Source organism: Meleagris gallopavo, chromosome 15, assembly GCF_000146605.3.
Source record: "Meleagris gallopavo isolate NT-WF06-2002-E0010 breed Aviagen turkey brand Nicholas breeding stock chromosome 15, Turkey_5.1, whole genome shotgun sequence".
Classification (NCBI taxonomy): Eukaryota; Metazoa; Chordata; class Aves; order Galliformes; family Phasianidae; genus Meleagris; species Meleagris gallopavo.
The window spans coordinates 14,113,550-14,132,212 of record NC_015025.2 but is presented as its reverse complement, the minus strand read 5'-3'; the positions used below and the strand labels follow the sequence as shown (position 1 = coordinate 14,132,212).

General features: G+C 42.5%; 1 protein-coding gene across 3 annotated transcripts in view; it reads left to right on the top strand.

Moving 5' to 3' along the window:
* Positions 1-14,140: 14,140 nt before the first annotated feature.
* The window catches only part of LOC100546110 (glutamate receptor 1-like), a 17,023-nt gene continuing 12,500 nt past the window's right edge, over positions 14,141-18,663 (top strand). For 2 of the 3 annotated variants that reach the window (XM_010719161.2, XM_010719162.2), the window contains exons 1-2: positions 14,150-14,440; positions 14,965-15,212. In XM_010719161.2, coding sequence (XP_010717463.1) covers positions 14,165-14,440; positions 14,965-15,212 — 524 coding nt within the window. In that variant the 5' untranslated portion in view covers positions 14,150-14,164. Of the gene's footprint in view, positions 14,441-14,964; positions 15,213-18,663 lie in introns of all 3 variants that reach the window. The other variant, XM_019620481.2, reaches the window with a different exon arrangement.

The window sequence follows — 18,663 nt, the reverse complement described above, 5'->3', positions numbered from 1 at the left end:
AAAAAAAAAAATAGTAAGATCAAAACTGCAGACACATCACTCAGCACAGTGGGGAGTGAGGTTTGCAGCAACTCCTTGCTCTTGTAAAAGTATGTTCCTTGGTCTCAGACCAATCCCCAGGGAACTTCAATCCCCCACAGAGACCAAGATTTGCTTTTGAAGGAAAGTTGCGTCCTTTTAAAGGACAGACTTACTAGCCAGAACTTTAATCAGGCTTTTAAGTATGCTGATCACAAACTACCCAACACTTTGAAGGAACACTGTGAATTTAATGACCTGTAGATACTCGAGACAGAGCATACGTATGGGCTATGTACTCACAGCCTCTTAACCTGAGGACTGAAGCTTCCAAGGATGAGGTCAACTGGTTGCTTTAAGCTCTGAAGCTTTCTTGTCTAAGTGTAGCCTGGACAAATGTGACAAAGCCCATACAACAACCAGTCATGGAAAACTTCAGCATAGCTGATGGCAGACTGTGTTATGCCTTTGGAGGCTGCAACATGAGCATGGGCAAGGAATCCAGCCCTCCTAAGTCATAAATTAAATTACCCAAGCATACCTGCATAGTTTTGACCAACGGAGGCTGTGAGCTCTGGAGTCTGCTATCATAGAATCATGGAATGTCTTTGGTTGGAAGAGACCTTTAAGCCTATCCATTTCCAACCCACTGCCATGGGCTGGCTGCCCCCCACCACGTCAGACTGCCCAGGGCCCCATCCAACCTGGCCTTAAGCACCTCCAGGGATCCCCCTTCTGCACCATCATTGACTCATGATGTGGTTCAGTCACTGCCACATGGAGTAAATTGTCCTGTTGAGGTGAGATGGATCCTGTCATTGTCCATGAAATCTGTGTTTTCAAAGTAGTGTCTGAAACACAGCAGAATGGGAGGGAAGCAATATTTTTGGGTTGTGAGTTGTTTCAGGTAAATAGTAATGGCCAGAAATCAGTGAAGTATGGAATGGGCCCTAAACCATGCGGCTGTGCGAAGTGCCATCTCAACTTCAGAGAACAGTCATGAAATTGCTAAAGCACTCATTAAATGTGAAATACAGTCCCAGAAAGGAGATTCACAAACCAAGCTTCAGAAGTAGTAAATAACTCACAGCCAATAGTGAGAGCCCGCAGCAAGAGAAATGTGAAGTAAATATGACTCATATTGTACCATTCTTCAGAAATGTTATTTGATAAATTGTGTTCAGAGCTTAAAATAACCCCCATGTGTAGCAGCTGTGGAAAATGGGACCTCTCTACCATCCAGTACCCTGCTGCCATTGCTTGCTCAGACAGAGCCGAGGCCATTGAGGAGACCAAGGTGGCATCCGGGCTTCCAGACCTCCTCTGCAGCAGTATGAGGCATCTGGATTTTTCATTTGCTCCATCATTTTCTCTGAAGTAAATGATTTTGATTGCAGTGAAAATTACAAAAAAGCAGGGAACAAAAAGTACATTTTTGCTGTCAGCTTCCCTGCTTGGTCTTCTATTTTTTATGTCCAAATGTGTTTCTTCATATAGTTTGAGCCTAAAAGAGACCTCCAATGTATTAGAGACTATCAAATTGAATCCAGTTACCCTTTCTCTGACTCAGAAAACTTACGTTTGACTAAAGTGAAATACATTCCATTAAAATATATCTCCCAGAATATATTCTTCCTTTGAAGATACCATGAGATAGAATACACACGTTTTCTCTTGGCTGAGTGACCAGAGGAGCCTTGTCCTCACTGGAGCTTGCAGTGAGATAAATATCACACTACATCACCCAGTCAATAAAGCTATCATTTGTGCCATGTTAGAGGAAAACTAAATAGGCATTTCCAAAAATGAACAGGGTTTCATGGAAGCATCCTATATACTGTGCTGTGGGAATGAAACATATATATTTTAGGTTCAGATCACAGTATGCCACGAGTAGAAGGGAAATGTGCGGTCCTGTCATGACATGACAGGTTGTATGTAGGTATGAAATTGTTCATAGAAATTGCACATTATATTGAGAACAGAGCGGAAGGAAATGAAAAATGAAGCCTTCATCACAGCTTGGGGCTGGGAGAGAGCCAGACTTGAAAAGGGACATTTTGAGAGCATCAGTGGGGATGGAAGAACAGAAGAATTTCTGCATTGGCTGAGCTGTGCGAGGTGCCAGAAGGGAGCACAGTTGGGAAATGGTGGGGAGCATAGCAGCATGTCCCAAAGCAAGATATGATCCACTCATTGACTGGCTGGAGACAAAGAGTGAAGTGAAACCCAACTCATTGGCACAGTGCAGAGCTGCAGCCACGCTCTGAGCTGCTGGCCAGGAGGGACTGAGCTGCCATGGGCAGTGAGTGCACACACACAGAGGTGGGGAGATACAAATGCTGGCAGCTACCCAGTCGGTAAGTACGGTCTAGTATTTACATCTATCCTGTGGACATCGTTATTTGCTTTTAGTGACATGGAAACAGTGCGCTCCGACTGATCTATGGCAGCATGCAGCCAGGCTTATATTTCACTGCAGCCTCTTCTGCAGGCGCTCTGTTGTGCTACATCTGTGGAAGAGCAAATGCAGTATTTATTATGTACCTGTAATTAATGCTGAGTACTTTCCTCTGCCATTTTTCCTCTTTATTTACATTCCTTTTTAGATCAATTGAACAAAACCACAGGAGACTTCAGCCACAGAGCTGGTGGAAATAACAGTAAAATTGCACTACAAGTTGTTGATGTTTTTTTCTAAACTAGCCTCCAGAGATTCTGAAAAATAGCTGCACTTTCAAATTTCTTCAGAACGTTCCTAGCACTGAAAGATTTTATTCAGTTCTAGACAAGATCTACATCACAAATTGTTTAGGACAAATTGTGTGTGTGTGTGTGTGTGAGAGAGTGTGAGGTTTGATTTGGGTTGTACCAATTGAATTATTTCTGTTCTGTTCTTTGGTAACTTGCTTTTGCAAGGCACTAATTTTGTTAAAAACAGAGATTTAGGGAAATAAGAACTAAATGCATTTAGGAATCAGAAGGATTTAAAATCATTCCTGGAGCAAAGGCCAGGGAACTCTTCTTGATTTCAGTGGGCATCTTCCCTGATGCCCCATGCGTCTGCCCGTCTTTTTGGTCTGATGCACAGTTCTGGTGCCATCTTTGCAGTACCAGTACTCAAAGTGAAGGGTGTATTTTTGCAGAGAAGGACAGAGCAGTTTGTCACTTCCATGGGCAGCACAAGCAACCTGATGGTGGGGCTGCCAATGGGACAGGGTTGGTTTGGCATCCCCCCATCGCTGCTCCAGTGTTGGATGAATCTGGAAGACTTGGAGGTTTGTCCATGGGGACAAAGCTCAGGACCTTTTATTTTTGACATTTTGTTTGAACAGATGAGCTCATGTTGATCTTAAAGAATAAAAGTAAATATATATATATATATAGTATTTGAACTTCTGGATAAGTCTTCTTTCCTTTCAAAAATGTACCAAATGATCTTGCAATTATCTCTAGCTGGCAGAGTTAATTATGTCCAGGGAGAGGGAATTCAGGTCACAGGGTAAGAGCAGCATTTGCAACCACCAGAACTGATGACCACACTTATTTCTGAAACAACCAGGAAAAGTGACTCACCAGAGGAGCAGCTTGACAAATTGCACAATATCCAACTGAGCAGGGCCCTTTGGAGCCTGTGCACTGCCATGGCAACCAAAATGTGGCAGCTGGGGAAAAATGGAAATTCTCTTAGAATAGTCATCCTTGCTGTCCTCTTTTTCATTTGGCGAAATGCTGAAGGATACAGGGGTCTCAGAAGGAAATGCTTAAGTAACAGAGAGAATGTTGTTGGTAAAATGCAATTTCATCTGTAAAGGGAAAAATGAATCTCTTGGATTTCCATGCTCTTCCACCTGAGAAGTTCTAAATGTGGCATAGGAAGTGAATAATTTGCTATCCAGTTCTGTGGAGTAGTTTTGCTATCAGGCATATCTAGAGGCTCCTGTATGACTCTGGCTGCAGGCCTTCAGCACTGGGGTTGCTGCAGGATAGCAAGGAATGCGCTGAAAGTCCCCTCACTGAGTGATAGGTGTACTAATCTTTTTACCAGCTGTATTTAAAATGAGAACTGGAGCACTTGACTCAAACGCATATGTATTAAGCTAAAAATGTTTGCAAATATTTTTTTAGGAATGAATAAATGTTTCTGATATTTTTTAATTGAAAACAAAGTTAAAAAAAAGTGGAGACTAGAAGTGCGTTGGTGATATTTTTCATCTATTGGGAAATTTTATTAGGACATTTGGGATATGGAAATGGCACATGCTATTTGTGTGTCAAACACTGTGATTTAAATGGGTACATGAGATTGACTGCCTTCTTGGCGATTCCAGCAGGAACCCCTCGGGGGCTCCAAGGACTCCCTATTAAGCTTTGCTCCAACTTGCTGATTTTCAATCAGTGATAGAAACACACTTTCTCTTTTCATTTTCTTCTGTCTTCATAACCTATTATCCCTAAGCAGTTGGCTCAGCTGGGGCCTGACGTTCCCTGAGCCGCAGCCAGGAATGTACATGGTTGCATCCTCCTAATAGCTAGGTAGATTGCCAAGTGTTTTTGTCGAAGAATAATGGTTGTGAGGAGCTCAGTGACCTCCATCTCCCTGAAGTTGTGCCCTGTGCAAGGCTGCTTGTCACACACTGCTTTAATGCAGGCTCTCCAGAAAAATTTTGTGGCTAAGATGGGAAACCCTGAGTGTGTTTTCACAGGGAAGCCCTGTTTAAATAACTCATCCATATGCTGTACATCACTTTTATCAGCACTGAGATATCATCTGCACACTGTCTGGATACACAGTTGAATGAACATTTAGCTCCTCAATTGAAATTGTTCTGGCTCACAACACACAGAGCATCTACAGCTGCTCTTTGTTGGTTTGATTCCCCAGAGCTGGCCAAAACCTCATCGTCTTCGTCTGAGAAGCTCACAGTAGTCCCCTTCTTCCACTGAAGTTTGAGATTTGTATCCCCATTATGCTTTCCAGAACTCAAATTTCATCTCAGCTCCCTATCCTGGTAACTGGGGAAGCACCAACCCAACCACCATTGTGCAATAAGTTTAGATATGTGTATTGCCAGGGAGCCAAATTCATTGTAACATTCTACAACAGTGAACAAGCAAAGACAAATTTATAAAAGTCCAAAAGAGGTGCTGTTTTGTTAATTGGGAAGGATTTGCTGAATCTGAGTTAACTGGAAAAAAAAGCATTTTATGGAGGAAAAACAAAGAGACAGAAGTAGGAAGGAAAATGAAGGACTGATTAAAGCCACATGGAGTTGACATGGACGGTCATTCTTTGAAATACTTTTTGCTCAGTTTTTTCAGGACAAAGGGAGTTTTGGTGGAGCTCCCACTGGGAGCTCACACACTGCTGGGTGTGCTGCATGCCAGGATGTGTGAGTTGTAAAGATGGAGAGAGCTGTTACTTTGCTCTCCAACGGTGAAGTTTTTTCTCAGAAGGTCATGTTTTTGGTGCTAAGGTCTGGGCTATGTGGAGCAAACAAGGTTACACAGTCTCCTCCCACCTTGTCCTCACACCTTCCTTCCTTCTGTTATTTCCTCTGTTTCATTCAAAAGCTTCAGCCAAGCAAATGTGTCACCAGGGCATTCTGAGTTTGTTTTGGTCCAGCGCATATTTTCATGACTGTCATGCCTGGAAGAAATCTAAAATGCTTTGTCTTCTCTAGGGATCAATGAGTGCACTGAGACAGAGCAAGATCTTGAGATGAGATCTCACAGTTTGGAAGGACAAGGCACTAAATATCTCAGAGAGGCTGCTCACAGGACTCATCCGAGAGGCCAGCATGGGGCACACAGCTCAAACCATCAGGTGGTAGGAAAGGGCATACAGCTCATGGATGCACCCCTTTCTACAGCATTAACACACTTTAAGGCATTCAATTAATTTAATAAAACCATCCCGTAATTCTCATTAACGCTTACCCAGAAGAGCTGCTTCTTACCCTTAGATCCAAAGGCTAAGCAGCAATAATCCAGTCATGGTAATGATAACTAACTGCTTTGATCTTCAGATAAAAGAGCCTATAGAAGTGAAAAAGTGTAGCAGCACCATTATTCGGACAACCTCAAAGCATATTATATACACTAATGAATTCTCCCAGTGCAGTCTGATGAGAAGTAATAGGAGGCAAATGTGTGAACAGAGAGGAAGAGTGAAGATGTCCTCGTATGGTGGAAGGAAAAAGCAACAATAGGTACATGCACAGCGTGGATACGTGGGAGCCACAAAGTCCACAGTGACCCAGCTTGAAGGAGTCCAGCACACAGGATGCTCTCCTCTAGGAGGAATTTTCTCCTCACTTAATCCCTGAAGCCCTCAATAAGATCTCTGGCTGCAGGGAGGCAGACAGAGGCAGGGAGCAGCTTTTCATCTCAACTGTGTTTCCAAAGCCTTCAAAAAGAAATCATCAAATGGATATTAGAAGGTAAAATAGGGCCAGCAGAAACACTGAGCATGTTTTCACAGTTTTGGAGTTTAAACATGAGGAGAGAGACATTTCTGTGCACATAGGGCTCTTCTAAAAGGCACTGGCTGGGAAAAGAGTCCAGACTCATTCCCTACCACTCCTATAAGGAATATGCTGTGCTCTTCTAGAAAAAAGAAAGCTTCAAAATTAAAAACTGAGAAAATTTCTGATCTGCCATCTTGGTCAGTTATCCCATTTTAAATCAAATACGAAGAGAAAAGGAAGTTAAAATTTAGGAATATTGATAACATTGAAACCTTCCTACGTAAAAATGTTCTCCTTATGAAAAGGGTCTCTCTCTTCTCAAATTGGGAAATCTGAGGAGAAGACAGATTAAAATAGATAAAAAAATAAATTCAAGAACCAAGGCAAAGACATCCTGGTAGTGGTCTGAACTAAGTTACTATAACACTGACCAGAAGAAACATCAGGAATGGAGCTCTAAACTCTGAGCACATATAGATGACTAAAGAAAGATGTTGGGGGAAGGAAAAAAAAAAAAGACTGGTAAAATATATCCTGAAATATGTTATATATTTGGGAAAAAAGAAAACAGCCTTTTTATCAAGAAGACTTTGCAGAAGATGAGAGAGAGCGTATGATATCACAGCAAAGGACATGGGCATAATTGGCCATTGTTTAAAAAGAAGGATGAGTGCTGTTAAATTCAGGGCTACCTGAGGTTGAGGAAGTTCCTTAGTAATGAATCTCCCAGGGCACTCCAACGAGTGTTTCTGACAAAATTTTATGTTTGTCACCTTGTGAATGTTTCTCAGCAAAGCTAACAAATGTCACCAAAGTGAGAAAAATACACGAAGAGCCTTTTTTACAGTGAAATTTTTGCTCAAAGGCACGACAAGAGATGCTTCTCCTTGTAGCAATATCTGGCAAAACTGCAAAACGGGGATGACTTTGCCTTTCACTGGAGCTACTGAGCAGCCTGAAGTGACTGCATTTCTCAGCAAGCCTCTTCCCAAACATTCACCCCTCAGACTAGCTTGGATCACAGCACTGGGAAGCACACTGAACCTACATTGAAGAGGATTTCATGTACTTCCTTGGATCTATTTGTTCTGCCTTTCAATCAAGCTCTTATTTTTTTCTCAGTATTTCACATCACCTCTCTATTGTTGCCTTTTCATTCCTGTGTTTTTTTAGCAGTTCTCTGGGAGGATTGTATGTATAATCCTGCAGTTTTAGGGATAAATATGTCAGCAGCCAGTTCTGACTGCTTAGGGATGATATCTCCCTCGAGTGAATGGCATAGTCCAGTTCTGCTCAGGGGTTGTGTTTTTATAGCAAGGTTGGCACATGGATTCTGCTAAAGTCTATAAGGGCTGATTACCATTTTAGTTCATGCTTGCATGGCATCAAATGCTTCCAACACCAGGCTTGGCTGGTTGAGCAGGTGAGCTGTTGGTTGTGTGACAGCAGGCTGCATTGCATAGGCATTGAGGACCAGAGGAGAACACACCCTGCAGATAGCTATTGAGCTTGTAAATTACCTGCTACTTAGCTGGCTCCATTTGATGCTGATTGAGTGTTTCAGGGGGGGAAATGTGCACAGAAGAACGTCAGAACCAAATTCCACCTGGTGACCAATGGCTTGTGCCACACACGTAGGTGAAGTTTATAAATGTGAATCATCCTCTTGTCCTGCAGCTGGGAACTGAGTTAGAGGCAAGAGGCACGCTAGCCAGGATCCCATAAGGTGGTAGGGCTTCCGAAGAAACAAAAGAGAGCACGTGGCTGCTAGTCCTCTGCTTAGGCCATTAGGTACCTCTTACCTGTCAAAATGCTAAGTGAATGTCTTGAAAACAGCATGTAGTTGATCCGTGTAGTCATGCTGGTACTTAACACCACAGCTATCCTAGCTCCAATGGCAGGAGTACCACAAGTGACAAGATGCATTACTGACTAAGCAGGAATACTAAATTTAGAAGGAAGTTTTGCCTAAAAAGTTAAAGTGTTAAAGTGAAATTGAAAAAAGAAATCCAACATATTATGGAAAAGAAGAGATGAAACTGTGGGGGAGGGGAAAGACGTTGATGTCCAAGGCCATTAGCTTAGATGGAAAGAAACAGTAAATAAACTGTGACATAATTAAAGCCTTCTAGAAATGTGTGCTCCTGTTTGAATACTGAATATTCTAAGTATTTGCCGACAATATGTTCAGTCATTGCAATATTTACATCAAGTTACCCTAAGGCTCCTTGGAGAACTGGCTGCTGCTGAGGTTCTGCATTCTCCACTGCCTTCTTCCAGCATCTTGGCTTTGGGGATGTCAGATTTTTCCTTCTCTCTCTCTCTTTTTTTTTTTTTGGGGGGGGGAGGTAACTTTACCCACGGATAATTCAATTTTTCAGTTCTTACCTCTGCAGATCAGTTGTGAGGTGAGATGAGGAACAGTTGATTTGTACCGCTGGGAGAGATAAATGCGAATGTCAATGGAAAACATTCCCACCTCTGTCTGTGTAAAGAATCTCTGGGCACTTGGTGTTAAAGCCAGCCTTGCACTCAGGACTCCAGACTCGTGTACCAGGAGATAGGATTTGGTAATGAGTAAATGCAAACTAACAAGAGTGTGGTAATTAATGATACAGCACAGACAAGGAAATGTGCATTATAATCTGACTGATGACAAATGGTAGCTTGTTCAAAACTCAGTAGCACAGCAGAGTGTAAGAGGATAAGAGCTCTGCAGATGTGGTTGATGGCTGTACCCAGAGCTGATCCCAGCTTCAATCCCCACATCAGTTTGTTCCTGTGGCCATGGCTAGCTGCAGACTTTCCAAATAAATCCAGGATTCGTGTCAGGGTCAGAGATAAAATGGTGAGACCAATCGTTCTGGATGGTCTGTGACACACAGAAGAAGCTAAGCTCATTTGGGCTGATGAAGCTTAATGCTGAAAATTTGCTAAGAGCCAAATGGGAGCAAAAAATTTGTAACTAATGCACTACCAAGTCAGCCCTCAGACAGACCCGTGAAATTATCTACAGTCAGTATCAAATTAGTGAACAGTGTCAGAGATCAGAGGATCTGTGTGGGCAGAAGACCAGAAGTACATTTGACCCACAGTCAGCAGAACAGGCATATGAGAGCTTTTCTTTCACAGTTCTGCATTAATTCATTCAGTGACAAATATGTCAGTTGACTAAGTGAGCCGTTATTAGAATAGAATGTAACAGCAAATCTGGGAAATCCTCCCAAAGCAACTATGGCTTTAGAATCCCAGATTTGCGTTTCTAATTAAAACGCTGTCAGTTTAGGTGTAATTCTCCATATGAAATGCATTTGGTAAGGGGGAAGGGAGAAGTGGAAGAGGACTGAGGCGCTGCTTGAACACTTTTTCACCGATGTTTACTTTGTATTTTTCTGATTACATCATTAATGTTTTTTTGAAAAGTGCATGATGCTGCTTCTAATAAGATTGTAATGCAGAGGCAAACACCTGTTATTTGTTCCAACCTTCTGCAAGGGATAAGATCAAAGAGCAAATTGTTTGATCAAGGATTGTATTTTGTTTAAGAAATAAGAGATTATAGCTGCATGATTCTCCATTTTCCGTGAAGAATGCATCAATTCTAAGGCTAGAACATGATAAAAATCACTGCATGAGAACAAAAGGAACTTACAATTCTTTTCTGTTTTCTACTGACAAAATGATGTTGCTTTTGTGAGAAGTGAAAAAGAAAAAACATTTTGCCTAAGTAAGAGAATGAAAATTATTAATTTCATCTTGGTCATTTTCAGTTTTTTCATTACACAGATATAAAATGGCACATTCCAGAACTGCCTTCTAAATGACATGTGTGATAGATAAGAGTTCAATGTATTATAAAAGCAGAAAGAAGAGTGTGAGTAATGAGAAAGGAGAAACAGAATTGTTTACTATGTCAAAATTATACCTTTCAGAAACGAAACATTAACTCGTAGAAAAATGCAAAGCTCGGATGGACTCAAGCCAACCATTTTCAGTATACTACTTTTAGAGGGCATTTGCAACCATTATCTTTTCATTCTAATTGAGAATATTAAGGTTTAATTTACCATTTCAGAATTTTCCACTGTACTGAATTTCTGGTTCCCAACCACCTATAATTTTAAGTAGATTGTACACCACAGATAACGAGGGCAGAGTATTCACTACCTGTTTCTGCAAGAGTGCTGTTGGAAAAGAGTGCTTCATTCTTACTTTTGTGAGGGGCAGGCAGAACCCCAAGGAAATCTGGGAGAGGATGGGAGATGATTTTAGTAAGCACAGACAGGGCTAGAAGAAGAAACTAAGAGGTCTTAATTTGGGCTGTAAAAGAAAGAACAGTATGGCTGCAGATGTAATTATATGGATTGAAAAATGTACAGTCTGGTCCATCTAGCTGTTTCATGGCTTTCCACATCCCAAAATTAGCCGTTATTAAAGCCTCTTATCACCGTTATCCTTTCCTGTTTTAGTCTGATTTTTTTAGATAGTGCTTTTCTCTGGTATTACTATGGTGATGAATGAGAGTAAACCCAAATGTCTAACAGGCAAATTTAAACATCATAGCTATGGGATATCTTTTAAGTACTAACCAGTATGTTCCGTCTCACCTTAGCTCTGCAGAGGACTGTTTTCCCTATGGCAGAGAGCCGATTGCCTCCATGTTACGCTTGGATGAGTACGTGGATATGTCAATTCTTAATGCAAGGGGATTTAAACCCCATACTGCCCATTAGTGAAGAGAAATGAACTTTGCTAGGTCATTTTCTGTTTCTTCGTTGTGGAGTGAGATATTCAAACCTTAAGAGTGACTTAAAAGTACAAGGTACAGCTATTCCTCTGTGACCGCTATTAGTAGAGCACAGGCATACCATGAAGTCCCACCAGCTTTCTACCAGATTTTAGCTCCCAAGTGCAGAAGTCACTTCTAGAAATGGAACATCATCTCTTGAATTACAACAGCACTTTTGCAAACGCGTCCCAGGATGGGAGTGCTGCTGCTCTCCCACTTGATCTGCAGGAGTAACAAAACAAGATTGCAGTGGATGTCTTTCCAACCACTTACTTCTGGTAAGCAGTCATGGGCATTGGCTTAAAATCTGAATAGTATCGTGGTTATCCAGAGAAATCCAGTTTTTCCTGTTTAACCTGTGTCCACTGCTATCAAGCTATGGAAATATTCCATGGAATCACATCTCTTTGTGTAGTGTTTCATCATGACAATTCTTCTATTTCCTCTTGTATTGCACTAGCCTCCAAGAGATTCCCCCAGCAGCCAGAGCTCCCTTGTGTTGGATGCTGCACAGCCATGGATTGAAAGGACGATGTCCTTAAGAACCCATATACTAAATGATTTCTCTGCTGTATGTTTACAGCAGTTTAAATTCACAGCTTCTAGCTTGAAGTCAGTCTAGCAACGAGGGCAGACATTGCCCATTAGCAGTGTATGTAACACAGAATTATGCACATGAAGCATCAGCCATGCTTGCAGTCACAGCAAGTTGTTTATCTCCTCTTCTTTCCTCCACTGTCTATGAGGTTGAGCACTCACCTACTCGCAGCATCTCATTTAATGAGGAAAACTGAGCAGCACTAGCAGTAGACAGAGGCCAAGTGAGACAATGCATGATGGGGCCACACATCCTTTCCTGACTTGCTCCCATGGGAAAGAATCACCTACCCCTTCTCCCTGCTTCCTCAGCCCTTCTTGTTGCTCCCTGTCTGAATACCCTATAGTTACTTTTTCATGCTGTCAGTGCCAGGTGCGGGGCTGGGAAGCATAAGCCATCTGCAGCTGACAGCAGGCAGCCCCCTTGGGATAAGCCAATAATGAATACTGCTCGGATGCGGAGGGTCTAGAGGCAGGAATCCGGCTGCCTGCCGCTGAAGGGATTGAAACAAGCCACAGAAATATCCCAGCTTCATCAGGAAGGAAAGGCTGTATAATTTGCAGCTGGAGATGAATGTGATTATTTGCCATGCAAATGGATTTTGCCAGCTCAAAGTGGCCTTCATCAGCAGAGATTGTTGTATCTGACATTATCCAGTTACTTTTGTTTAATGCCTCTGTGCCTTTTCTGAGTGCTTCCTTCCCTAAGCACACATCATCCAGACTAATTAGAGACAGGTATTTTTTTCCTCTTCCCCATCAATCTGAAGACATGTGAGCCGAATCCATAGCCGCCTCCCTCTCCAATCCCTCTCCAAATACAAAACCCAAGGTAAATATGTTTGTGCTGTCAGCCCTCCGCTCTGGGTATTCTCCACAGATGGTGACATTTACTTCACCTAACTTCAGCTCCTTGAAGATTTGTTGTCTTGTCCAACCACATGATTCTGGATCTTTCAAAACTCAATAGAAACAGAGGTCTCCAGAGGACCTCCTTCTACCTGGGATAAATGGGGTGAATCATGCCATGGGATCACTGTTCATCTCCGTGACTTGTTTGGTGACATCTCTCTTGGAGAGTTGAAGATAGGGTGGAAGAACAGTGCCTAGCTTTCTGTCTATCCAGCACTGTATGAGATGCTGACAGAGTATGCAGCATTGGTCTTGTAGCTGGAACCATGCCTGTGGGCTGCAGACCTGAAAAATAAGAGCTCTCCACTCTGCCCCATGTGCTGTGAATGCAAGCGTGGGAGCTAATGCCTAATTTCTGCTAGGCAGTGATCTCAAATTTTGGTCTGAAGAGCTTTTGGGTTGGGTTGATCTAAGTGAGGGGATTACCTGATGTCTGAAGGAGCAGCTCCCAGTATATCAGCAGCACTTCAAACCAGACTGGACAAACTAGAAGTGTGTAATCTCTATAAGTCTTGCAGCTGGTGGGCTGTGTGGGCTTAGTCTCTTTCCAGCTCTAATTTCAGTGATTAGCAGCACAGGATTCTTTTCTCGTTGGAGCAACAGAGCATATAGGTTGTGGTTGTCAGGTTGTGTTAACCCACAGTAAGTCACAGCAGCTTCACACAGACCCAGCACAGCATGACACATGCTGTCATGATCCGGTCCAGTGCCCTGAGCTGGAATGAGAAATCTCCATTACCATCTGATAAATCATATTTCTGGGGATTGACTCAGGTCAGCAGAAAAGCAACACTAAGACATAGTCTCCCACAGAGAAATGAAGTGTTTCTCATGGACAGGAGCTCCCTTGTCAGAATGTCTGGCTTTATAAAACAGCATTGTAAGTTATCCTCCACTGGGAATGAAGCTCTGTGTGTAGAGAAGGAGTGTATAAATAATTTAGGCAGAATGCATGAATTATGACATGGCTCTAAAAAATATCTTTTACTCCTAAATATGATTTGAAAAGATTTTAATATAAATTAATGCTTTCTTGGCTTATCTCTAAAACTATCCAATGGTTACAGATAATTGGGTATTTGATAGCAGCTTGTGCAAGATGCTTAGAATTTAAGGCATTATTAGGAACATCTTGTCTAGCCCTCTGCTAAGAACAAACCAGAAAATGTTGGTAGGCAAATTATTCATTAAGGCTGTAGCTCCTCTCTGAGATTCGGCATCTCTTTTAGAAATGTGGAGTCTTGATGGAGGAATTGACCTGGTGAACCCCACTGGTCTGTATTTATGGTTCTATCTTCAGTAGATTGAGAACTGAGTCAGAGCCTTGGCTTCCCTGGAAGTAGCTGGAGAACATGACTTAAGGAGAGCACCTGGGTAAATGACAGGCCTGCAAGAGCAAGCTGCACCTTTTGGACCTTCACACCCCTCCTGTCTGCCTCTCCCCTTTGTGTGCAGGTCTCTCTCCGGCCGCATAGTCGGTGGTGTCTGGTGGTTCTTCACTTTGATCATCATATCCTCCTACACAGCTAACCTGGCTGCCTTCCTCACAGTGGAAAGGATGGTTTCTCCCATTGAGAGTGCAGAGGACTTGGCCAAGCAGACGGAAATCGCCTATGGGACCCTGGAAGCTGGCTCCACTAAAGAGTTTTTTAGGGTAAAAAGGAAACTTTCATGCAAAAATTTTGCTTAGCTCCTTGTTGGCAAGTCTTCCAGGAATGTCCTCTCTCATCTTCAGCCCAGGTCTGTTTTTCTCTCTTGCTTCCCCTTGCCATGTTAGCACCTGCTGTGCTTGCCCCTAGAACAGCAGAAATCTGCTTTCCCTGTGGCTGCTCAGATGGCTGACTGTGTCACTTGTGATATTCTGCAACTGTAAATAGAAATGTGGAATATCTGTGTGCTTCCCCACACTACAGGTGTCTCCTAACTTCCAGCTTGATTAGCCTTTGGTTTGATCAATAAAATTACTTGCCTGGCACAGATATCCTGCCCTTCCTGCAGCAAGGTGGTAGGGTTGACCTGGGTGCAGGAAATGGCCAGAGGTTCATTAACATCCTGTTACATTGTTTGTCTTCGTTGGTCCATCTGCTCTGTGGGTAAGTGTTCAGTCTCACCTGGAAATCCCAGCTGGCACCCCAACCTCTGTTAACACTTCTGTTGGGTTTGTGCTGTCCTACGCAGCGATCCAAAATAGCAGTGTTTGAGAAGATGTGGACATACATGAAGTCAGCTGAACCCTCCGTTTTTGTGAGGACAACAGAAGAGGGGATGATCCGGGTGAGGAAGTCGAAAGGAAAGTATGCCTACCTCTTGGAGTCCACCATGAACGAGTACATCGAGCAGCGGAAGCCCTGTGACACCATGAAGGTGGGAGGTAACTTGGACTCCAAAGGCTATGGCATTGCAACGCCAAAGGGGTCTGCACTGAGGTAAGTAGCTTGTATTTGCTTTCCTTTGCCAACCCACCCAGCAAATCAATGTATGCACACAGTTCAATCTCCATTGCCATGTTGGTCATGAAAGCTTGGGGCAACAAGGTGGGGGAGGTGGAGGAAAGGGAGTACAAAAACTGTTATGTGCAGGGAAATAAAGTGCCATTGCTGCTCAGTGGGAGCACCTAATCATTCAAGCCCTGCATTTAGAAACTGGATCTTGGCTGATCCACTTGCTATGAATGTGTCTGCTGTATTACATGATGGCAGGGGGGCTGCTGTGGTGTAACCATTGGTTTCACAGAGTGTTATCTGAATGGGGCTCTCATCCTGTGCCATGTGAAGTGCAGAGCTTTGCAGAGAATGGTATAACCCTGGATTGGATCCATGCTTGCAGAGGGAGCTCTGAGGGGAAAATATTTTGGTGTTTCCTAGAGGAATTGCTGTCTGGGAAGAGTGAGAAGCCAGTTTTAAGAATTCTTGCAAAAAAAAAGTGCACATTTTCACTTACTGGGTAATCCAGAGCCAGATTTTGGCAAGCACCAAATTTAAGGCCAAAGGGCACAAATCCTGCATTTCTGAGCCCTGGCCCGTATCTCTCACATGCCTTTGCCAACTGTCATGTGGAGTATCTTCAGAGACTTTCCTTTAAAAGGAAAACACTTGAAAAGCACACACCCAGATTTGAGTTAATAGCAAAGCTTGGGCACTGCATGCAGCCACGCTCTTGACGTGTGAGCTGGCCACCTGCAATGTGCATCATGCCAACTTACCTGCTCCCAGCAGCACTACCACAATCTGCAAACTTGTATTGTGATCTGAGTTGCACTGGAGGTGTGGTTCCTTTCAGAAATGCAATGCAATGCAATTTCTTCATCTTACATTCATGAAGAATATGAGTCTTAAGGGTTTAGTAGGATCAGTAAATCCTCAGATGTCATAAATGGTTATTTAGTTATTTATTAAAGGTATTTTGATCAAAATACTTTGACCAAAATCAAATGTGTGACCTTATGCTTGCTTGTGATGAAACCCAGTGTAGAGACACTTAAACCATGATCTCTGGATTATCTCAGCAATTAGTTGAGACTTCACTGATGAATTTGGCTGGTCACACATCTCCTGAACCAAGGACAGCCCAAAAGATGAAAGCCAAGCCAACTGGTAGTGGGTTAAGCCCAAGGATTTGGGCTACTGCATTTAAAAAAGTCAGATCAAATTGAGTTCAACACTTCCCATATCAGCAATTGCTGGAGGTATCTTCAGAAAAGTTTATAAATGCAATGCAGGTTGTCCAGAAGGTGATTCTTGCATTCAGCGTGGTTCAGGCTCTGAAGTGCCTTGGAGCCCTCCAAAAAAAGTGGATCTGTTCTCGTAGTTTTTAGATGTTTTCCATCACACTCTTGCCATTGTTTGTTTTGTCTTGCAAATATGGAAATTAGGATGCAGATCTCATTATTTTTAAATAGCAATATTGTAACCTAATTTTTATATTATAAAAACAAACAAACTGGAACATCCTACCTGCCTTGTAATTGTTGGCGTGTGAAGGAGCCATTTATCATAATTCTAAGAGAAATAAGAAAAAAAGGAAAGAAAATTGCATCAGTCATAATAATTTGCAGCTCCAAGCATACCTCTGCTAGGCATGATTCCAAAACTTCCTAACATTTCTTCTTGTTTCCTCTTCTTCATCCCAACTGCATGTAGAACAAATATCTTATGGGCCTAATGGCAAAGGAGAAATGCTTGATATTCCATTCTATGGTGTTTCTTTGGAAGAGTTGCTGTTAGGTTTTGTCCCATCATGTTTGTTTTGTTCTTGTTGTTTCAACTGTTTTAATCTTAGTAAGTTCCATATGGTCTTCATGTAGTGTCTGTTTTCCCTTTGGGGTCCTGCACCTGAGAGATTGCCCTGAGCAAGGTGGCATTCATGAGGCATCTGTATAGCATGGTCAGCATGTCTTTTACTCAGGCTTCATCTTCACTCACATCAATCCACAGAGTAAAAGCTCTGAGCCAGATTTGGAGGTACATGTGAGCCAGGCCTATCTTAGATTGTTGTTGAGAAAGTGGGCTGCATTTTGAATTTTGCGGTGACCTGTCCCTTTTGTAGATATGCAGGGTTTTCCTGGATTTAGTACAGCTGATTAGGAAAAGATCCCAGCAAGATGCTAAAAGAGAGCTCTTCTTCTTTTTTATTTTACTCCTTCTTGAGAACAAAATGCCAGTATATTGTCACTGATGTGTGAAAAAAAGGTTGAAAGAACAGAAATAATTATATGAGTTGTAATGGGTGCAGATTTCCCTCCTAGGCCATCATTTAGTTTTCTTGGGCTGCTAGAAGAGTTTTTTCTCCTGAAGTAAACCTGGCTTTGAACATCTTTTGGTTTCCAAACATGACAGTTTAGTTGCAGTAATCATGTCTGAGAAGGGTATGATGGGAGGGCAGAAGTGACACTTTCCGACACCAGCATGTGATCCTGTCTCACATGAGATAGTCATGCATCTGCAAAATCTATTCACTTGCCTGGGAGGAGCTCTTCTCCCCTGCTGGACAGGTGATCAGAAAGAGGTCAAAAAGCCAAGTCCTCCAAAAGAGAGGAAAGAAAACTCAAGAAATCCAACTTGAATCTGGGCTCAAGGATAGGGAGGTTTTAGAGATGGAAACAAAGGAGAGCAAATTCTTCTTCTTTGCAGCCAGCCTGACAGCAAAACTCCCCAGAAATGCCCTGAATGTGAGTTGGCTTTTCTAGGGCCTGTGAACGAACACCAAATGTTCTCTGTTAAAGTAAAAGCACCTTAACACCTTTTTTTCAGGACCCCAGACCTCTAAGTCTTTCATCATCATCAATAGACATCAATAGTCTCAAGATAAAATACTGTATGATTTATGTATTCCCCATGGACTGAAGAGAAAGGCAGTTATACAAAAGCCCCATAGGAGCAATACCATGTCATGCTTAGGCCACAGCTCCAGAAATCTTATAGCTGATACTGCGTTCAGGAAAACTGCAATGCATTTCCTTTGTAACAACTTGCACCCACGCAGAAGCTGCAGTGCATTTTGGCTCATTAGTGAACTAATCTTTTGCAGATGGTTCAGACATGAGAGTGCTAATTAACCTGTATTCTGTTTAAGAAGACAGAAATAATTGTGATTTACTTAGTGTCAAATTATTTCTCTAGCTACGCTCACACATTTCTATTGGCTTTAAATGCATCCAAAGTTAGACTCTGGCCATGGTACTGTTACGTTAAAAAAGGGAAAAGTATTCAAATCTACACCTTTGCCTTCTCTTGGACTGGTGGCCAGTTTGACTGCCTCTGGATTTTGCTTTTTGAAGGCTGGACTCTGCCTGAAGGAGGCTCCCAGTCCTTGTGAGGGCTTCAGTGCTCGGACAGGATCCCAACAGGCAGAGCCTCGCGGGCTCGTGGAGGTCAGCAA